At 44.6% G+C, this 23,564-nt stretch overlaps 1 protein-coding gene and 1 pseudogene across 2 annotated transcripts in view; one reads left to right on the plus strand and one right to left on the minus strand.

Annotated features, from left to right (window-relative positions):
* The window catches only part of WWC3 (WWC family member 3), a gene marked incomplete at its 5' end in the record, with an annotated part of 103,407 nt that extends 102,369 nt beyond the window's left edge, over nucleotides 1-1,038 (minus strand). The window contains one exon of the mRNA XM_081043489.1: nucleotides 761-1,038. Within this exon, the coding sequence (XP_080899615.1) occupies nucleotides 761-1,038 (278 nt within the window). The remainder of the gene's footprint in view (nucleotides 1-760) is intronic.
* Nucleotides 1,039-18,235: 17,197 nt separating this feature from the next.
* On the plus strand, nucleotides 18,236-18,999 carry LOC308494862 (GTP-binding nuclear protein Ran-like; annotated as a pseudogene). Its single transcript has 2 exons — nucleotides 18,236-18,860; nucleotides 18,955-18,999. The product of its transcript is annotated as a GTP-binding nuclear protein Ran-like (transcript).
* The last annotated feature ends 4,565 nt before the right edge of the window (nucleotides 19,000-23,564 follow it).

The following is a 23,564-nucleotide window of genomic DNA, read 5'->3' on the forward strand; positions in this document are numbered from 1 at the left end:
CTTGCATGAATAAGACAACTTAGTGCCCTATTCGTGTCTTGCACAAAAAGGAAACCTAAAATTCAATTCTTGCGTTTCGTTTATTCCAAAAGCATCTGGGTCTAATCATATTTCATTCTGGCCGCAGTACACAAGGCTGTTTCAATCAGAATTTTAACTCAACGTTTAAGGCGCTAAAGAGTAACCATCACAGTTTGGGAAGAGGCTCTCCCAACTCCCAAAGAACTGGGGATCCCTTAAGTGTCCCGTCTGGCGGCAGTCTATGGATGGAAACTAGGTTGGGTACGTCAGACAAGGAACCCACACCACGAAGCTGGGGCGCACGTTTGTGCTCCAAGGTGACAGCTCATATGGCCACCGCGGGCCGGGGCGTCTGCGAGGCCACAGCCCGGGGCCGTGGGCCGCGGGCCGCGGGCCGCAGAGGCCCGGCAGGGATGGGCGAGGCCGCGGCGGAAAAAGGAAAAGAGGGCCATCCGTCAGCCCCGGGAGAGGAAATTCCAGGCGCCCAGCTCCCAGGCGCCGGTCAGCGGGTGACGTGAGGGAACCCAGTCAGAGTGTCCGCCCGCGGCGGGGGCCGGGAGGTGGTCGGGACTCCGCGCTCCGGGGCTTGAAGCCGGGACACTGGGCGCCTCGATCCTCGGCCAGGGCCGCGGGGATGGGAACGTGGGGACCTCCCGGTGTCCTCGAGCCTCTCCCAGGACCCAAGGGATGCGGCGCCCAGATCCTGGCCCGGGTCCGCGCCCGCCGCCTGCGCCCTTACCGGTCGCGAGGGTCGATCCACGACGTCTGGCGCGTGTTGTGGTCGATGTAGAAGACGCGGCCGTCGTAGTCGCGAGCTTCCTCCCAGCCGGCTGGTAGCGGCAGCTCGGCGCTCTCCCGGGCCCGCGGCGGCGCGGAGGGCGCGGGAGGCGCGGGGGCCGCGGCGGGGGACGCGGGCGGCGGCGGCTCCCGCGGGGGCTGCGCGGGCGACGGCGGCTCTCGCGGGGCCTCGCGCGGCTGTCCCCTTCGCCGCCGCCGGCCGCCGCTCAGCCATGGCATGACTGCGCGGGCCCCGCCGCCGCCCGGCCGCCCCGCGCGCGCCGCCTCCTCAGCCAGCACTAAGGCCCGGCGCCCGGGGCGCGGGGGCGGCTGCGGGGAGCCGCCCGCCGCGCCCGGTGCATCCTCCGCCGGGCGCCCGTGCACCGGCGCCCGCTTGCCGCCGTCCGGTCCTGCGCGCCGCTGCCTGCGCCGCACGCCCGCTCCGCCCGGGTCGCTAGAGTCGCTGCCACGCGTGGAGTCACAGCCCAGGAGCTGCTGCTGCCGCTGCTGCCAGCGGCTCCTCGGTTCCCGCGGCGCGCCCGGCCATCTTCGTTCCTCGGCGCGGCCCGGTCGGGGGCGTGGCGTTCCCACGCCCCGCCCACGCCCCGCCCGCTGCTCCGCCCCCTCTTTTCCCGGTCCCACGGCCGAGGCAACTCCTTCCATCTCTCTCGGCTGCTCCGCCTCCAGTCTCCCCGGGGGCTACTCTACTCTGGGCCTCTCTACCCGCCAGCCCCCACCCCGCCTGCCGCCTCTCCTCCACCCCAGCCCACTGCTCCTTCCCACCCACACCCTGCTCCGCGTGCTCCTCCCTCTCCCCTCCCGCTCCACCACCTCCTAAGGCCTCGCCGGGAAACCGCACGGGGGCCAGGATGGGCGCCACCGCGTCCGTCCGCCCCCGGGCCACCGCGGAGAGGAAGGGGGGCCGGGAGGACGGTGCCCCACCCGGGCTGCAGGCGCAGCCTGCCTAGGTCTGACTCCTGGGGCCCAAACAATTCTTGGGGGAGAGGGCGGTCACCTCACTTCACCCAGTCCTCCCCTCTGCTCACTTGGTATAGGGGAGGTAGCTGTGCCCTGGGTCTCCCGAATATCCGCAACGGTGCGTTGAGCCCCCGAGGGGGTCCGAGGGAGCTGGAGAAGGAACCCGAGGTGGGGCAGGTGGCCACTTCTCCTGCCTGGAGAGCCCCAGAAGGGCTGACCCAGAGTCCCCACTCAGAGCCAGCCCTCTGACCTGCCCTGAGCTCTTCCGTCTTCCAGTCTAGAGGGTTTGATAGTTTGAGCAGATACCCAAGTAGGCCACTGCTGGGGAGGAAGCCAGGTCAGCTCCTAAAACATGAAATCTCCTGGTAATTTATGTTCCTCTCACATCTCATAGCTGGGGAAACTGAAGTCCAAAGTTGGGGTTCTCACTTGCTCCAAATCCCCCAGTTACTTAGTGCTCCAGACCCTTGGCCACAAGACTTAATGCCAGGAAATCAGGAAAATATCAGGGAGGTTTTCAAAATGCTGTTAAAGTGATACAAAAATATCTAGTAAAAACTCTTAACAGGGGTCCAAATGGAGATATCTAGGGGAAGAGGCAAAAGGAAAACCTGCCAAAATGCCCCTAGTAGTTTGCATTCCTTCAGAGGGATGACTTGTTTTTTAAAAAATTATTTTCCTTCCAAATTGTAAAATGGTAATATTACTTTTAGAAGGGGAAAGTTGTTTAAGAAAAGAAGAATGTGAAGGCATGGAAAGTGCTAATTGGGCCATATCCAAGGAAGGCCTTTCCTCCCACCACAACGCAGAAACATCTTTGCTCCCCAAGTATCTGCCCCCACCCGAATGTTGTAAGCCAGAAATTCCTCCACTGAAGTCCTTTAAGTTAAACATGGAGGGTTATTCAATGTCGAAGGGAGACGGAGAGAATGAAAAAAACAAATACTTGGTGATCTTGCACGGCCCAGGGAATGCCCAAGTGCCTTGCTCTGATAGCTTTCCTTCTAATCAGCATGATTTATTCCCAAGGGGGCTGCCACTGCCTTCCTTTCCCCTCTCCTCCTGCTCGCCCTGCAGTCACCTCACCACCACGCATGGCCGTGCTGAAGCTGCATTCTGGCCTTTCCAGACATCGTGTCTTTTGAGAATTTCATAAATCAGGGCGCTATCGGTGGAAATTACCTTGAATGGAGCTGCAGGGTATTGCAGCCAAGCCAGCCTCAACAGAAGGGGGGTGGAAAAAGAGGGAGAACACCCTTGAGACCACCCCCACACAGCAAAGAACTGGGGGAAGGAAAGGCAAGATGAAAAGTATCAGATAGAGAGAGGGGGGTTGTGGGAAGCTACACCCGTTAGGAGCTAAAAGGCCTGCCACTGAGGGTGATAGGTGTTATGTATTCATTCTAACTGACAGCAAGTATGTGCTGCAGACCTACTAGGTGCAGGCATTGTGCTGGGCGTTGGGTTGCTACAGAGAACAGGATGGAGCATTGCACTCCCTACCCGCCAAGTTCAGGGCTAAACAAAGAAATAGGCACTTATGACTGTAATGTGTCTACAAATGAGGTCAGCCAACCTCAAACTAGGGACTCAGAGGAGGCCTTTTGAGACCAAAAGAAAGACGTCTTGGATGAGGAAACAGGCTCAGGTCTTCAGATTCCCGAGTTCTGAGCCCTTGTTCCTTGGCACGTGGAGCGGCTGTCATCAAATACTTGTTGATTTGCATAGCAGATGCAGCGCCCCGCCCAGATCTCCTAGGCTGGGGCAGGCACCCTTTCAGAGACTTATCCGTGACTGACTGACGTCTGAGATGTTACACTCACCCCCTCAGGGACTCATTCTGCAGAATGACAGCCCAGCCCCCTTGCCTTGGTGGTACAAACGCTAGTGCACCTCCCATTCCAGATCTGCTGTGAGCTACCATAGCTTTTCTAGCTCCTCCCTGCCCTAGCCTGCCTCCATACCTCCATCAGCCACCACACCCCAATCACTCACTCACGTGAGAACCCCCACCTTGACACAGCTTTTAGGGGGCCTGACCTAAGAGAGTCAGCTGCCTCACCCTCTTCCAAGTGCTTAGCAAATATGAATCATTTGATCATCATAACATCTACAGGTGTCCCTAATGGCATTTGCACATGAATACCAGAGAATTCAGGAGAGTGACATGGCATGCCAGTGACAACAGATTGGAGATCCTCACTGAAGAAGCTTTATCCACATGCCCACCCACGGCCCCGGGACCTCTCTGACTCAGACAAGTAAAGCAGGTTCATTGTATTTGTCTTCATAGGAGGAGCCAACAAAACTTGGAGTGCCCTGAAGCCCCCTCTATTGCACCATTAGTCCGTTTTGACTTGTAATGATTGCCCCAGGCAGCTGCTGATTGTCCCTAAAGACCTGTGCTGGGGGTTGGGATGGAGGAGACTTGGTAGGAGGGATGAAGGGACTCCTAACTCCCAACTTTGCCATAAATTGGAAAGCCTTGTCTGCGTGTGTTAATTGTTAGGGAGAATAAGGCCTGTCTTTCTTACAGTCAAGCGGGGCTTTCCGTGTTGGACAAAAACACATGCACACACAAAACCCTGTAGGGAAAGCAGTCTTTGGTCTTCGGTAAATGCACAATTATGCATTCTTTATTGCCTCCATATTAAAACCACAGCCTTGCCAACAACAGAACTACAAACATTGGAGTGACCTCTCCTCCCACCAAGATTTCTGATGGAAAAACAGCTCAGGAAAAATCCACTTAGGCTCTGGGTAATCGAGATGCAAATAATTGTTCTCCTCCTCACAGACCCTCTGGGAAATCCCCTTGCTGAAACTGTTAAAATGCACTCAAGTATAGCTTGCAGCATATTTTCTTTAAAATGCTTGTTAAGGAGTAAATCCAACACACTCCTTGCATACCAGACAAGCAAGCACAGAGTTTGGAGATTTTTATTCTCAATTAGATTCGGCCTTCTCGCTCCACCCCTCTTCCCAAAGGGTAACCTTTGTTTTAAAAAGGAAGGAACAAAATTGCCTCTATACATATTCAATACTTGAGAAGCTTCTAGAAAAGGGAGAACCGCGAAGGCTGCAATCATCATGTCTAAAATGAGAGAAATAAATACTGCCAAAGAAGTCTTGCTTACTTGTGTAAACAATCAAGTGTTCTAGGAAGTGACACATTGGGTAATTCTACACAATGTGCTAAGAGGAAAACGGAAATGGGCCGGATTGGGTCTGAAGAAGAAATGGCTCATTGTTTGGCATTCTTCAAATGCTGGAATAATTACTCGATTATGGGCGCTTCCCATGTATTTAAATAATGCAAATCCACACACCGTGGAGATTAGATGTAGTGCTTGCTAATTCCTGTCTTGCTGGTTGAGGGACTGTAAAGGAAGAGAGAAATGCCAAGATCCCTAACCCCAGACCTCTCCCCAGGCTCAGAGATTGGAATGGGGAAGGGGTGGGGTTATTCCTTGAGCCTTTATTTCATGGCTGTGTGTCTTTAACTTTAGACACTTAGTTGACTTGTGATCGGAAAAGCCGTTGTTTAGATTTTGTGTGTGGACGGGGAGACTGGGAGCATATTTCTCAAATGGGACTTCCTTGATTTGTGTCCAGTTTGGAGATGAAGGGTTTTTCTCATTTCCTAATCTTTCACTCCAAAGAGATGCAGGGTATTCCGGAAGAGTCAGCTGTGTGGATAAGCCAAACAATCTTTGTGTTTGGTCCATTTTAGTGCTTTGTTCTGCTCTGCGTTGGCTTCTCAGCGCGAAGCCAATGTCCTTGGAATTAGTTCGTGGCTGTCATGTTGCAGGCAGACTCCTTTTGTACCTGGGTTATTCAAATGCAGGGTTTTTAAAAAAAAAAAAAAATGTTAGACCAATCTTTCCCAAACTTAGAACACTCATAGTCACCCACTTCCTGCCTCTCCAAGTCTCCCTTCCCAAAGCTACAGTTTTACTTCTTTTCTTTCCTGACCCATGGGCTATATTCAACAAAATGCTAACGAGCCAATTGAAAACGTATTCCAGGCAAACCATAATTTCAGGAAGACACAGCTGCCATGAGCCAGCATACTACAAAATACTCCTGGCTGGATTCTCTCCTGTTTAGGATTATGACTCTGGTCCCCTGTGCGTTTGGAAAAACAGATTCTTAAACTGCAGACCTCCACTCTATGCGCCAAGCAGAGCGGCTTGGAAGTCTCATGCTTACAGACACAAGGAGGAGGATTTATCCCACACCAAAAGAGCAGTCTCTGGGTCATTAACAATTTTTGTTTCCATTGGATGACACCAGCATTATAAATGAGTCTCTTTTGCAGCATGAATGGAACAGTTTTGGAACACATGTAATCTCACTAGATCCTGGAGCAACGACCTCAAGATAGTAGTTTTATATCAGTGTTTCTCAAGCAGGGCGATTGTGACCCCCGGGGGACATTTGGCAATGTCTGAAGACGTTTTTAGTTGTCACAACTGGGGCGAGGGGTGCTACTGGCCTCTAGTGTGTAGAAACCAGGGATTCTGCTCAACATCCTACAGTGCACAGGATGGCCCCCCCACACACACACACAAAGAATGATCCAGCCCGCGGTCACTAGTGCCGAGGTTGAAAAACCCTACATGTGTAATTTGTACTACCAGGCTTTATGGTGGGGAAACCAAGGCTCCGAGATTATAAGTAACCAGCCCAATGTGATCTGGCCACTGCTGAAAAGCATCAGCCCTTAACATTGAAGCCCAGCTATCCCATTTGACCTCTGTAGTAGTCAGGGTTCTCTAGAGAAACAGAACCAATGAGAAGTGTTTATCTAGAGATGCACGATACAGAATTTTCCCACGTGATTGTGGAGGCTGACAAGTCACAAGATCCGCAGTCAGCCAACTGGAGACCCAGGAGAGCCAATGGTGTTGTTCCAGTCCAAGGCCGGAGGCTTGAGACCCAGGAAGAGCTGATATTTCAGTTCGAGTCCAAAGGCAGGAAAAACGGATGCCCCAGCTCCATCAGTCAGGCAGGAGCCATTCCCTCTCACTTGCAGGAGAGTGAATCTTTTTGATTCATTCAAGCCTTTGACTGATTGGATGAGGCCCACCCACATCTGCTTTCCTTAGTCTGCCGACTCCAAGTTCATCTCATCCAGAAGCTCCCTCACAGACACATGCAGAATCATGTTTGACCAAATGCCTGTGCCCCCGTGGCACAGTCGGGTTGGCACATGATTGACTCGTCACGCCTCTGGACTCCATCACCAGCTGCTCTGTTTCTAGGACTCTTTCTGCTCACAGGCTGGTTCATGGACCAGCAGCATCAGCATTGCAGGGGAGCGCATTGAATCACGCAGCCCAGTTCCATCAGTGTACGAAGTACTGTATTATACACACGGATGGCGGTGGAGGGGGTGGCAACTAAGAAAAGTGATTGGACAATACTGATTCAAAGAGCCATCTGGGTAGTAACCTCACAATCAATAGGGGCATGTTTTTCAGCCAAGAGGTGCCAAGCCCCACTCCCATCACTGAGCAAACGCTCACACTCACTCTGCGTAAGCACATTTGGGAGCCCGGATCTGTTTGTCACTCAGCTTTAGGCCATGTCTCTGTGAACTTCAGCCAGACTTACCTGGCACAGAAATAGAAATGGGCCAAAAGCCAGCCCGAATCCAACCACGCTATAAGCAAGGTTTGCCTTTTACCTGATTTGATTCTCCTGGAGTCCCTACTCAGGACTGGCTACCTAATTTGGGGCCTACGTTTCACAACGCAAAATGAAAATGTGGGCCCCTGTCTTAGTCTGTTTCAGGCTGCTTTCACAAAATCCTACAGACCGGGGGGCTTATAAACAATAGAACTTTATCTCTCACAGTTCTGGAGGCTGGAAGTCCAAGGTCAGGGTGCCAGCACGGTCAGGTGAGGGCTGTCTTCTAGGTGGCACACTTCTTGCTATGTCCTCACATGGCAGAAGGGGTAAGGGTGCGCTGTGAGGTCTCTTTTAAAAGAACATTGATCCCATTCATGGGGCTCTACCATCACGACCTAAGCATCTTCCAAAGGGCCCACCTCGGAAAGAGAAACCTTGGATGGGGGGAGGGGGGAGGGACTACTGTATAGTTTGGAATGGAAAAAAGTACGTGTTCCTGCTGAAATCACAAAAAGAGAAATCTAGACGTGATGTGCCTCTAAGGAAGAAAACACCGGCACCTATGAAGCAATCCTGCCCTAAGATCCAAACCCAATCTCATCAAAGCCTCTAGGAAGATTCCATGGATTCCAAAGGTCTTATTAGCAGATAAAAGGGTATTTACGTATCTTAGGATTCCTGGAGTGCAAAGGTCTTTAGAGCTAGAGGGAAAAGTACATATTTTGAGAACCACATAAATGCAAAATCCAACCAAGGGATCAAGCTGCCAGTTCTACGAATGTCCAGGGCTACGCAGAAGAATCAATAATGTGTACAGCTTAAAACTAAGGGTCAGGGTCTTGAGACCACCTCCCGTGGAGTAGAGCATTGTAGACATAGCAATCATTAATAGGTTTCAAGTGTCCCATTAGGGTCACTGACAAGAATCTAGCCAGGGGCCAGCCCAAATCTTGGGTAAGCAGTCTCAGTCACGAGGTGGTAACTACCATCTGTGATGGGGGGACGCTCTCAGCTCCAGGATGACTTAGGAAAAGTACAGAAACTTTTAAGAGAATCACAATTATAGGATTCATATTTGAGGTGAGGAATCTGTATATAGTAGATATTTTATGCATTTGTAAAGTTTCAAGAATTTCTGAGCTTTGGAAATCACTGTAAAATGTATCATTGGGTAATTAATCTAAACTTGTGATTTTAGTAGAAACCTAATTTTTTATACAATAGTGGCACATGTTAAGAGAACTTAAGTTTCATTGTATTTATAAGTCTAACTTATTGGATTTAAAAGTGATTTGTATACTTGGGAATGTATTTGTTAATTGAGACAATTGAACTGATTAAAAAGGGAACTGAGTACAGCATACTAAGAGTCTTAAATGTATTTTAAAATTCATGAAAGTGTTTAATTAAGTTTGCAAGTGGGATCAAGTATTTTCCAAAGGTCCCTTTAAAGTGTTTGCTATTATTTGCTAGACTTAGAAATGATTTTAAATGATTTTAAAAAACAATAATACAGTTTCTAGGCTGAATTTAAAAGGTTAAGGAAAAACTTAAATAAGTTGACTATCAAATTTGTAAAACTGAATAAATCTTTTTTTGTGCACACACACACGCCACTTTTGAGAGCTTGAGAGCTGTAATCAGCACTTCTGAAGAGCTGTACAATGTCCAAATTATGGTGCTTACATAAAAAAAAATCACAAGTCCATCCTTGCAACCCTGTGTCAATAATATGATCAAATACCAATATTGTTGACCAAATGAATTCCACCCAAACTCAGAAACCTTGCTCAGCCCTCCAGAGCCTGTTCAGAGCTGATAAGGTCTGATACGATTCAAGTCACATTCCTTCTAAAGTGCTTGCGTTTCTGTTTTTTGGCCTAAACCTGAATCTAATTTTCTGCCCTTGTCATGTTCTCATCCATTTACAGATTTGTCGGGGGGGGGGGGTTATGGGGGGGGGGGTGATTGGTTGTCACCCGAATAAATTGTTTCATCCCTAACCAACTGATTTATGTTTCTTATAAAGGACCAACTAAACTCTAAGCCAATTTAACCAGGGAGCGTTTGTCCCAGCGTGTGCCCAACCATAGTGACAGCCATACTCTGGCTCACAGAGCAGTACATTAAGGCCTCACTCCGAACCTACGGAAGCAGAACCTGGTTTTTAATGAAAGCCCCCAGTGACTCCCATGCGTATGAAAATTTAGGGAGCATTGGTCCAGACAATGCTGGACAAAACAAAAGTTCAGGTAACAGTGGTCACTGTCATGGTGATGTTATGTTGCTTGACTTTCGTGCTCAACAGGATACATCGCAGCATTGATTTGTTTTAAATGAAAAGCGGACAAGTTCTGTGATTCAATTAATTCTATAAATTGCCTCTACAAATGATTCAATTATGTGTGTGTTTGTTATTGAGTTAATGCACATGGCACTTCAGTGGAACATAGACATGCTACGTTCCTGGGTTGACGGAAGTCTCCCATGATGTGGAAAGGGCAGGGGCTATCTGCTGTAATCAGTTGAGGCCCTAGCACCCTAGGGGTTCCGGGAAGTGTGGTAAGCTCCAGCCAACTCAGCTACTAGCACCCTAGATAAAGTTCTAGGTGGATTAAAGGAGGTCACAAATGCATTGCTGTTGCTCATATCAGCAAAGAGAGTCTATTTCCCCTTGTCTTGAATGAGCATACCTCGTGACTTACTTGCCCAATCTAATATGGTGGAAGTGATGTGCTAGAATTTCCATCCCCAGGCTTAAGAGAACTGGCGCTTCCACATTCTTGCTCCTGGAAGTCAGACACCATGTAAGAAGCCTGATTACTCTGAGACCGCCATGCTATCAGGCAGCCCACGATAGCCACGTGGAAAGGAGCACTGAGGAGACAGACTACGTAAGTTAAGGCTTCTTGCACCTTCCATCCTGGCCAGCTGTACAGCCCAGTGCATGACTGCAGCTGATGCCACATGGAACAGAGGCATTCCTTACCTGAGCCCTGCCTGACCTACAGAATCACAGGCAAACAATAACATATTGTTACCGAAGCCATACATTTTGGAGGTGATTAGTCACACGGCAATAAATAACTGTGACAAATGCATAGACCTGCATAACAGCAACCTACTTCCTATTCCTCGCAGAATAGGTCTGCTGCAGCTTAGAGGAGTTCCCGAGGAGCTCGTCCCCCTAAAGTGGGGTGGGAGGAGGCAGTGAGGAGAGAGAGGAAAGCAATGAAAGCTGAGATATAGGAGAGGAGCGAAGAAACCGGAAGTGAGAAAATACAGAAGAAATTTGGCCTGCTTTGATTCGACTGCTTGTTCCCAGATGTGGCCAAGCATTTCTCCCCGTCACTTTTTTTTCCCTAGAGCTTTTGTTGAAGGATAACTTACCTAGAGGTAAATGCACAAAGCATACGCGTAGAACTCAATGAATTTTCACAAAATGAATTCATCCATCTAACAGGCACCCAGAATGGCGTTTGAGATGCCCCGTCATGAGCATTTCTTCCACTCATGATACTGTCCCTGTCAGGGTTATTACTCTCCTGACTTCTATCCGCAGAGGTCAGTTCTGCCTGCTTTTAAACCCTCTATCAATAAGATGCGTACTGCATGTATTCTTTTTGTATCGGCCTGTTTCTTAACTCTGTGTTTGTGAGATTCATTCAGGGTGTTGTGTGTAGTCGTAGCTCATCTGGTCTCAGTGATGGTTAGTATCATCGTATGACTATATTACAATGTATTTCTGTATGGACTGACTTTATCTAAAAGAAAGGTTGGCAAACCTTTTCTGTAAATGGTCAGATTGTAAATATTTTAGGTGTTGCAAGCCACAGGTCTCTGCCACTGTAACTTGAAAGCAACCATCGACAATGGGTAAAGGAATGGATATGGTTACGTGCCAATAAAACAGTCTTTGTTGACACTGAAATTTCAATTGTATATAATTTCCACGTGTCACACAATTTTATTCTTATTTTTATTTTTTCTAACTGGTTAAAAATATAAAAGATATTGTTTTCACCCCCCCTCCCATTTTGTTTTTAATCTAACTGAATGGTGAATTTTTTTAAAGTTTCCGAACGTTGGTAAGGATGCAGGAAAACAGGAATTCTCGGGGAATGTAAAGTGGTGCATTCTTTGGGATTGGCAATGGGACATTATATATCACACACCTTAAAAATGTTCATACTGTTTGACCATTTCTAGGCATTTATCCAAAGAAAATAACCAGAGATGTGCATAAAGATTAATGGGCAAGGATATTCGTCATAGCATTATTTATAATATTAAATAATTGGAAACAGACTACAACTTTCAGTTCTGGCAATTGGGCAGATTGAGTAATACATCCCATGCCCCTCATATTTCTACAACACATAGACATGTTGTATAAAATATAATACAAATATTAAATACACAGAGTAGCTAGGGAGAAACATCACTTTACTGGGTCAGAAGGAGACTGTATCCCAGTATTGACCCTCACTGTTAGGCACTGGGGTCCTAATACCAGCATAGGGATAAAAGATATGACATTGACCCAGCAAGACAGGGAGTGGTTGCACCATTTTACATTCCTATTATTAATGCGTAAATGGTCTGGTTTCTCCACATCCTAGTCAGCATTTGGTGTTGTAATTGTGTTTTGCTTTAGTTTAGACTTTCTGATAGGTGTGTAACGATATCTCATTGTAGTCTAAATTTGTATTTCCCAAATGGCTAGTGATGTTGAACATCTTTTCATGTGTTACTTATCGGTATCCCCTTTTCAGTGAAATGTCTCTTCTGTCTTTTGCCTGTTTTCCAACTATAGTTCATTTTTTCCCATTGAGTTTTGAGAGTTGGCTTTAGTTTGGTCATCCTCGTGGTGAAGGCTTTGGGTTGCCTATCCGGCATCTATCCACTCGCCTTTCTACGTAAAAGAGTCCAAATGTTGCTCGAGTAGCCACCCCCATACTGTGCAGCATGTTTCCGGAAGGGAAAGCCAACTGTTGCTTTAAGAAGCAACTCAATCTGACTAATGTTATTATCTTCTGCCTTGTTAGTAATATTTTCAGGAAAACCAGTGTGACCCAACTCTAGCCACTGATATATGATGGGAGTCTGATAGGAGGGCTTCTGGGAAAAGTTTCCTCTCTTTTTTAAGAGTCATATGACAATATTATTTATCTCTTCCTCTTGACATTGTCAAGTTTGGACGAGGTACTGGGAACAGCTACACATGTCGTGCTCCCAACACATTGATTAAACTAATAGGAAGGAGAGTAGAGAAGAGAAATGGGACAACATCATGAAACTGATGATTCAGCCGACCTTGAAGACAGCTGCATCTGGACTTCCTATGAAAAGAGATCTCAGTTCCATTGTTTGATCCAGAGAAGTCTTGCTTTCTGGTACTTGCAGCTACCCCCCTGCACGTTGGTATTGTGGAGTATTGTAGTTCCACTTCTCTTTCTGTAACCAACCCACACACACACCCTGCTCCAATTAGTCACTATTACTGTTGTTGTTTATCTTGAGCTAGCGGACTACATAGAAGCCAGCATACAATAATTAGTCAATACACACGTGGAATGTTTACCAATACAGACCAGGTAAAGTACATAAAGCAAGCCTGAACACATACCAAAAAACCAGTATCAAACAGACCACAGTTATGGAGGGAAAGACAAGCCACAGTCCAAGAGAAGACATTTGCAAAGCACAAAACCAGTCGCTGTGATAGGCTCCTTTCCTGTAGCCCTGTCAGTTCTCCTGAGCAAACCTGTCCCCACTTTGCTCTGTGCCTGTGAGGCTGACCTGTATGAACTGAATCAGGTGCTCTAGCCCCTATGGTTTGCAGGTGGAACATCCAGGGCAGACCGGAGGCAGATGATATGTGTGTACTGCCCTGGCTCCCACCCTGAGGGAGATGGCTCTGTTCTGTCCCTCCACCCAAACTTAGCTTCTCTCCACACAGTTACATTTCCTGGGCTCTGCTCATTGCTGTCAGGGCTAGCCAGTCAGCCTGCCCCAGTTTCATGTACATACTGCTGACCAAAAGTGCCAGAACCCTAGTCAGAGGCGCAGACTCGATTACAGCAAAAGGCAGCAGCCATAGCCATAGCTTGAGTTGGTACCCAGCTCCCCAGTTCCCACAGGGACACGTGACAAGGGGCCAATGTTCACCTGCATGCGTGGGAGGAGGCACCGCAGGAGGAGCCCTGACTTAGGAGCTGGAGCTGTTATCACGGCGGCTAAGGGTCTGCCCATCCTCCCCTGCAGACAGATGCCGCCATCCGGAATGCAAGCAAATCCCCTCAGGGGCCGAGGGGAGGGCCCCCTCCAGGTTCGTTACACTGGAAGGTGAGCAAAGGTCTCCCGGATGGGAAGAAGGCTTTAGGATCCTGCAATGTCTCCGGGGAGGGCGATATGCTCTATCTTTATTATGTCCACTATCTCTAGCTCTCAAGGCTGGCTGCTATCCAATCATCCTTGAACAAAGCTTGTCAGTGCCCTTTGCTCGAAGAGCCCAGAAATCTGAGAATTGTTGCTCAACAATTGCGCGGCCACCTCAGGCCTGAGGTGGTGAGCACTGCCCTCTGCTGCCCACCTTGGGTGCTGCACAGCCACGGTCGCTTGCCCCCAACCTGTCCAGTCCCTTTATTGTTGGCCTTAAATTACTGGGTTTGCGCATGCCACATGGTTCCTGTCGAGACCCCGTCTGAAACAGAAATATATATAAAATATCTACAAATCAATAAGAAAAAGACAACCCAAGCGGATAATAAGCAAAAGCTATGGAGAGAAAATTCAAGAAAGATAAAACCTTGCTAGTCAATGAGCATGAAAAGATGCTTAACCTTGAAGATTCTTAAAGCCAAGCCTCATACCACACACAGGATGTGAGGAAGTGGGGCTCTCACTCAAGACCGGCCCTCTGGAATCAGCCATTCCTCTCCTAGGAATCCCAGCCGCCTCAGCTCCGCACCTACGTTGAATTCTTGTCTAGGCATAGTCCCTAGAGAAACTCACCGGCACCTGCCCCATCACCAGAGCCGTGATTCTCAATTACTAGAAACAACCTAAATGCTTAACAATAGGAGTGTGTTAATAAGTGATATTTCTAAATCATAATGAAGCAGTTAAAATTAAGTAGGTCTTTATCAACATGGTTAAATCTTGAAATCATAATGTGAAGTGAGTAAAGGATATGAACTCACGATTACATTTATTTGTAGAATTTAAAAACTCAAACAATACTATATTGTTTATGGAACACACTTTGGAATTAAAACCTGAGGTGAAGGATAAGAAAAAAATAAGCACCAACTTCAGATTAGAGGTGATTTTTTAGGAGGGAAATTAATTGGATAGAGAGAACTTCAACTCTGCTTGTAAACTTTTTTTTTAAATATCTGAAGCATGCCTGATCACTGCACTGTACACCTGAAGCTGAACAATAATGAATGCCAACTATAATTTTATATATATATATATGTATGTATATACTTACAAGAGGCGGAGTACAGCAGCATTACAAATAGAGACAGTGGAAATGTAATGGCTCGGTATGATGTCAGAGGGGTAGTGGATGGGGGGAGGTGGGTTCACACAGTGTGAGGGATAGAAATGATAAACGTCTAAGTATTACTTTGTCTTGTGCACCTGAAACTAATAAAAAAAATTATCAAAAAAAATATCTGAAGCAAAGATGGCAAAAATTAACCTGTATCAAATTTAAGTAATGATTAGCTGGGTGATTGTTGCATTTTTCCATGCCTGGGAAAGTTTTTATAATTTAAAGCCAGTTAAAACAGCCTAAATGGCCAATTTAAATCAGTTAAGTAAGTTACATTGTGTCCACAAGCTGGAACAGCAGGCAGCCTTTAAGAACCACCATATCAAAGAACTTAGGGAAACGGAAATGCTCAGGAGACATTTGAGGAGAAAGGGTAGATTAGAAAACAATTGTAAAGGGGGCACATCTTCTTTTCAGATGAGATTGGGCGCATTCAAGGTGGTATGGCCATATACTTCGGGGGACACATTTTATTTTAAAAATGCATAGCTTCCTCTTTCCGTCACGTCATAAATGAAGACAAATGCCAAATTGTCAACCTTGGCTATATGTGAGTAGTGTAACTATAGGTAATGTGTTTTCTCCTATATATCAATTTCTGTAATGACTATATAGTAATTTTATCAGAAAAATAAACAATTTAATGAAAAATTTGTGCAATTAGCGTGTCAAAATAACTGAATGAACAGCAGCGTTCAATTTCAGACCCAATACCTTGGAACTATTTTTATATTTGATATGCTTATGCTGCCCTCAAGTGGAGAAATAGAAGAATGCTTTACAAATGTAGTGTCGTTTATAAACTCCTGATGTGTTCTTTACATATTGATAAAGATACTACGTATAACTTATTATTAAAGATTAATCCATGCTCGTTATAGAAAATTGAATGTCCTCAGACAAGTACAAAGAAAGAAAAAATCACCCATAATGTCACTTTACCATTGACTCAGGATTCCGAGAATCTAACCAGGGAAGATAGATCAGGGTGCAGTCGTTCTCTCCACATAAAGTCAACTTTTCTGCTATTTGGGTGCTAACCTTGACCTTGGTTTTGATACCTAATTTTTGCTTTCTCACCTATCATCAAGCCTCTTCTTATTAAAAACAACTACTGTTCAGATGCTTTGGTTGCTTCAAGTTCTGTCTCTTGTTTTTAGATTTTGTTTTGTTTTTTGCTAGGATAAAAAATATCGCAATAAATATCATATATGTGTATATATATATATACATATATATTCAGTGATATTACATAAATATTTCTATAGTGTAAATTCCAAAGACGGTCTTGCTAAATGGCTACACGCATTTATAAATTCAATAGATATTGTCAAATTTTCCTTCAGAACGTTGCCTCACTTAATGTTTTTACAACAATGCATGAGTACTCCTTTCCCAATCAATCCCCAGTCCCAACACCAGCAGGTATCGTTTCACTGTTGGCAGTTTGTAGGAAATTATAGCCCAGGACGGTTTTGGTTTGCATTTCTTCTATTCTGAGTGAGGTTCAACATTTTCTACCTGTTCATTAGTGATTTATGTTTCTTTGTACCCTTTTGTTTACTTCATCTGTTTTTCTATTGGGTTTTTAATCTTTTCATCTTTTTTTTTAACTTTTGATTTTGAGCTCTGCATAAATTAGGTAAATCAGTCCTTTGTCATGTATGTTGCAAATATATTTCTCAATTGTCATTTCATAATTCTTTATCTGTGGGGTTTTTTTTTTTCTGCCCTGCATATATTTTACATTATTACATAGAAAAAAATTGTAAATTGTTCCTTTTAGTTTCTGGACAAAGATCACTTAAAATAAGAAATTTTAAATAACTGACAAACACTATAGAAAGCTGGAGGGTGTGGATGAAAGAAGCACCGTGATGGGCAAAGATGAAGATGGGTCGGGTAGGTTTGGTCATGGCTGGAGAGCTGTGATTAGAGAGCTATGGAGGCCTGCGGGTGCTCCCAGCCGCCGTCATGAGGAGGGAAGCACAGCTGCGAAGATGCTGCCACCTGGTGGATCTTTCTCACTGGGCTAGAGGGCGGGGGAGTGGGAAGGCGATACTACTGTTTTCATGAAAGAAGTGGTACGTGGCAGATGAGGGTAAGGGGGATCAAATATATGGTGATGGAAGGAGAACTGACTCTGGGTGGTGAGCACACAATGGGATTTGTAGATGATGTGATACAGAATTGTACGCCTGAAATCTATGTGACTTTACTAACAATTGTCACCCCAATAAATTTAATTAAAAAAAAAAAGTGGTACATGGATTTTCTAAAAGAAGACTTGGTCAGTACATGGAGTATGAAAAACTAAATTAAAGCCTTGTGTAATTTCACTACAGTTAATATTTTAGACCATTTCCTCCCTTTCTTTTTTCAGCTTACATTTTTAAAATTGGTATCATATTTTATATGTATGCATTTTGGTTTTCGTTGTTCTTTGAGGCTTGCAGGGGCCTGAACGTGCTCAAAGCCATGGTCATGAGGAGGGAAGCCTAATGTTTTATTCTGAAAATTTCCAAATATTCAACATCTTTGAAAACATTTTTTCAGCTAACAGGTGAATGCTTCACACCTCGATTCTACCATTACCGTTTTACTAGGTTTCCTTTTTCACACATCTATCCGTTTGTCCATCCTCTATCCATCAACCAATCCAACGTTTTCTTTGGTGCATTTTGTAGTGAATGGCAGACATCAGTACATGTCTCGCGTAAGTATTTCAGCAAACATTCCCTAACTAGTGATCCATACTTGTTTACCGTGGTTTTCTTTGGATATAAAGTTTATACACAACGAGATGCAGCAATTTTAATATGTGTGGGTTTTTACCCATGTTTCTTTTTTCATTTGCTATTTTATCATCAGCATTTTGCTCAGAATCACATTAGGCCAGCAAATTAATCTAAGAAGTTTGAACGACTTTGCAAGATGTCATCTTCCCATCTGGGAGGGTGGCATGTCTCCATATCTTCGTTTTGGCTGTTGGTAAAGTTGAGGAGTATTCATCATACAGGTTCCCACTTTTCATAGCACGCTTATTGCTTCATATATGAGAGTTTGTTGTTTTTGTGAAAGGACTTTGTTTCCATTCTAATTTCTAAGTGACTATAGTAGGGATGTAGAAAGGTTGTTGATTTTTGCGTACTTACTATCCAGCTGCCTAACTGAAGTTTCTCCTGGACTGGAATAGCTTCCCCAGGCATTCTCTTTGGGCATTCTTAGATCTAGCATCAATTTAGTTGAACAGCTCAGATGGGCCCGGAGATGTTTCTGGAAGTAACATCACGATGGCTGCCCAAGGAGAACCCCAAGTTCAGTTCAAATTTGATTGGTTGGTGATGGTGGGACTGGAAAAACTGCATTTGTGAAACGGCATCTGACTGGTGAATTTGAGAAGAAGTACGTAGCTACCTTGGGAGTTGAGGTCCATCCCCTCGTGTTCCATACCAACAGAGGACCTACTAAGTGCAATGTATGGGATACAGCCGGTCAAGAGAAATTTGGTGGACTGAGAGATGGCTATTACATCCAAGCGCAGAGTGCCATTATAATGCTTGATGTTACTTACAAGAATGTGCCGAACTGGCATAGAGATCTGGTACGAGTATGTGAAAACATCCCCATCATGCTGTGGAAACAAAGTGGATATTAAGGACAGGAAAGTGAAGGCAAAATCAATTGTCTTCCACTGAAAGAAGAATCTTCAGTACTGTGACATCTCAGACAAAAGTAACTACAACTTTAGAAAGCCCTTCCTCTGGCTTGCTCAAAAATTCATCGGAGACCCTAACTTGGAGTTCGATGCCATGCCTGCTCTTGCCCCACTGGAGGTTGTCATGGACCCACCTTGGCAGCACAGTAGGAGCATGACCTAGAGGTATGAGGTCTGGTTGGGTTCCTGCTGTTGGAGTGGACATATTCCCAACAGCCCCGTCGGGAGTGTCATGATCTCTCTCTCTCTCTCTCTCTAGGTTGCTCAGACAATTGCTCTCCCAGACGAGGATGATGACCTGTGAAAGTGAAGCTGGGACCCAGCACCAGAAGTCTAGTTTTATAGGTCACTGTCCTGTGATGTCAGTGGTGCAGCGTGCTTGCCCCTTTATTACATAGCAGAACATGGGCTTACTCTTTGGGATGCTGAAGGAGATGGATGGGCTTCGGAGTGAGTGTGGCAGTTAAAAATACCTTCCTTTTTTGAACCTGCATATTTAGCTGTTTTGTTTCCTCATTGAGTTTCAAATATCAGACTCCTACAGTCACATCACAATATTCAGTGGGGAGGTCTCGTTTGTTACTGTCATTCCCATTCCTTTTTATTTAGAGTCAGAATAAAGTTGTATTTCAAATATCAAAAAAAATTAGCTGAACAATGATTTATGCTCCCTTCTAAGATAATCATACCTCTTTTCTCTGTCTTTTGACTTATGTCACCCTGGCTAGAACTTCCAGAATCATCTTATGTAACCGTGGGAATGATGAGTTTTCGAGTATGTGTCCTTATTTTCTGGGGAATTCCTCTAATGCAGTGAGTCAGAAGTGGGGACTTCAGGATCAGTGAAAGGGGTGCTTTGCTGGGGCTGGGCGCTAGTCATTTGAAAAAGTCCCATAGGAAAAAGGACCCCTCATACACTGCCGGTAGGAATGTAAATTGGTACAGCCACTGTGGAAAACAGTATGGAGGTTCCTCAAAAAAGTAAGAATAGAATTGCCATATGACCCAGCAATCCCTCTTCTGGGTACCAACCCAAAAAAATCGGAAGACAGATATCTGTACCCCTATGTTCATTGCAGCACTATTCACAGTGACCAAGACATGGAAATAACCAAAGTGTCCTTCAATAGATGATTGGATAAAGGCAGAGTGGTACTCAGAAATACAAAGGATCATACAAGAATACCAAGAAGAAACCTAGAAGAAACGGACACTTTCTAGAAATATATAGCCTTCCTAGACTGAATCACGAAGAACTGGAAAATCTAAATAGACCAATCAACACTAAGGAAATTGAAACAATCATCTAAAACCTCCCCAAAAGCAAAAGTCCAGGACCAGATGGCTTCACTAGTGAATTCTACCAAACATTCAAAGAGGATCTAATATCTGTCCTCTTCAAACTCTTCCAAAAAATTAAAGAAAAGGGGGCCAGCCCGCTGGCTCAGGTGGTTAGAGCTCCATGCTCCTAACTCCGAAGGCTGCCAGTTCGATTCCCACATGGGCCAGTGGGCTCTCAACCACAAGGTTGCCAGTTCAATTCCTCAACTCCCCCAAGGGATGGTGGGCTGCGCCCCCTGCAACTAAGATTGAACACGGCACCTTGAGCTGAGCTGCCACTGAGCTCCCGGATGGCTCAGTTGGTTGGAGCACGTCCTCTCAACCACAAGGTTGCCAGTTCGACTTCCGCAAGGGATGGTGGGCTGCGCCCCCTGCAACTAGCAACGGGACTTGGAGCTGAGCTGCACCCTCCACAACTAAGACTGAAAGGACAACAATTTGAAGCTGAACGGCACCCTCCACAACTAAGACTGAAAGGACAACAACTTGACTTGGAAAAAAAAAATTAAAGAAGAGGCAATACTTCCTAACTCATTTTATGAGGCCAACATTACCCTGATACCAAAACCTGGTAAGGTTTTTTGGTAAGGATAACACAAAAAAAGAAAACTACAGACCAATATCTGATGAATATAGACACAAAAATCCTAAATAAAATTCTAGCAAATCAAATACAACAAAGCATTAAAAAGATTGTTCATCACGACCAAGTGGGGTTCATCCCAGGGGCACAAGGATAGTTCAACATACTCAAATCTATCAATGTGATACATCACATAAACAAAATAAAGGCCAAAAATCACATGATAACATCGACAGATGCAGAAAAGGCATTTGACAAGATAACGACATCCATTTATGATTAAAACACTTAATAAAATGGGTATAAAAGGGAAGTACCTCAACATAATAAAGGCCATATACAACAAACCCTTAGCTAATATCATAATTAACAGTGAAAAAGCAAAGCCTTTCTCTCTACATTCAGGAACAAGACAGGGCTGTCCCCTATCACCACTGTTATTCAACATAGAGCTAGAGCGTTGGAAGCTCTAGCCAGAGCAATCAGGCAAGAGAAAGAAATAAAAGGCATCCAAATCGGGAATGAAGAAGTTAAATCATTACATTTTGCAGAAGACATGATTGTTTATGTAGAAAACCCTAAAGACTCCACCAAAAAATTATTAGGGACAATAAACAAATACAGTAAAGTTGCAGGATACAAAATCAACGTACAAAAATCCGTTGCATACTAACAATGACATTTCAGAAATAAATGGAAAAAAAACCAATTCCTTTTGCAATTGCACTTAAAGAATAAAATACCTGGGGATAAACTTAACAAAGGATGTGAAGTATCTATACACTGAAAACTATAAGACATTCTTAAAAGAAACTGAAGAAGACACAAAGAAATGGAAAGATATTCCATGCTCATGGATTGGAAAAATCAACATAATTAAAATGGCCGCATTACCCAAAGCAATATACAGATTTAATGCAATCCCCATCAAAATCCCAATGGCATTTTTTCAAGAAATAGGACAAAAAATCATCAGATTTGTATGAAATCACAAAAAACCCCGAGTAGTCAAAGCAATCCTGAGATAAAAGTCTGGAGGTATCACACTCCCTGACTTCAATTTATACTACAAGGCAACAATAATCAAAACAAAATGGTATTGGCAGAAAAACAGACACACAGACCAATGGAATAGAATTGGGCAGATAATTTTCAACAAAGGAGCCAAAAACATACAATGGAGAAAAGACAGCCTCTTCAATAAATGGTGCTGGGAGAATAGGAAAGCCATGTGCAAAAGAATGAAACTGGACTGCTATCTGTCACCGTGTACCAAAATTAAGTCAGAATAGATCAAAGACCTAAACGTAAGACCTGAAACAACAAACTGCATAGAAGAAAGCATAGGTGCTAAACTTATGGACCTTAGGTTCAGAGAAGATTTTATGAATGTGACCTCAAAGGCAAGGGACGTAAAAGCAAAAATAAGTGAATGGGACTCTATCAAACTAAAAAGCGTCTGCACAGCAAAAGAAACTACAAACAAAACAAAGAGGCAGCCAACCAAACAGGAGAAAATATTTGCAAACCACACCTCTGATAAGGGGCTAATATCCTAAATATATAAAGACTCACACAAACAAATGGCCAATAGAGATATGAAAAGGTGCTCAACTTCACCAGTTATTAGGGGAATGCAAATAAAAACCACAATGAGATATCACCTCCCCCCAGTCAGAATGGCTTTCAGCAACAAGACAAATAGTAACAAGTGTTGGAGAGGCTGTGGAGAAAAAGGAACCCTCATACACTGTTGGTGGGAATGCAGACTGGTGCAGCCGCTATGGAAGGCAGTGTGGAGGTTCCTCAAAAAATTAAGAATAAAATTACCATACAACCCAGCAATCCCTCTCCTCGGTATGTACCAAAAAAAAAATCTGAAAACATTTATCCATAAAGATATATGTACCCCTATGTTCACTGCAGCATTATTCATGGTGACCAAGACATGGAAACAACCAAAATGTCCTTCGATAGATGATTGGATAAAGAAGATGTGGCATTTATATAGACAATGGAATATTACTCGTCCATAAGAAAAGCTGAAATATTGTCATTTGCGACAACGTGGCTGGATCTTGAGATTATCATGCTAAATGAAATAAGTCAGACAGAAAAAGTAGAGAACCATTATAATTTCACTCATATGTGGGATATAAATACAAAACTGAAAGCTACAAACGAACAAGACAAACAAAGAAACAAAAACTCATAGACACAGTATGGTGGTTACCAGAGGGAAAGGGGGAAGGGAGAGAGGTAGAAATAGGTAAAGGGGGTCAAATATATGGTGATGGAAGGAGACTTGACTTTGGGTTGTGAACACACAATGCAATATATAGATGATGTATTATAGAAATGTGTACTTGAAACCTATATAATTTTATTAACCAATGTCACCCCAATAAATTTAATAAAAAAATAAAAATTAAATTAAACATTTTAAAGCCCCACAAATGATTCTGAAATGGCCCCCACCACACACCAAGGTTAGGAAAAACGGCATTAATCTTTCACTCTTAAATATATAATTGTTCTAAACACTTAAAAATCTTTAAGATAGATAACACTAAATGAAATGTCTTTTGTTTCTTAGTTTACAGGGAGTGTTTATCAGGAAGCACTGGTGTAAGAGTGTGGATCTTTCCAGATAGATACCTAGATGTAACAACGTTATAGAGCCATAATCCACATACTGCGAAACTCACCCATTGAAAGTGTAAACGTCAGTGGCTTTTAGTACACTCACAGGTAACCATCACCACAGTCAATTGTAGAATACTTTCATCACCACAAAAAGAAACCGCATCCCCACTAGCAGTCACACCGCACCCCTCCCCTCAGCCCCCGGCAGTCTCTAACCTACTTTCCGTCTCTATGGATTTGCCTACAGTCAAGATATTTCATGCAAATGGGTCCCATAGTTATGGCCTTCTGCATCTGGC

This window comes from Rhinolophus hipposideros, assembly GCF_964194185.1.
Source record: "Rhinolophus hipposideros genome assembly, chromosome: X".
NCBI lineage: Eukaryota > Metazoa > Chordata > Mammalia > Chiroptera > Rhinolophidae > Rhinolophus > Rhinolophus hipposideros.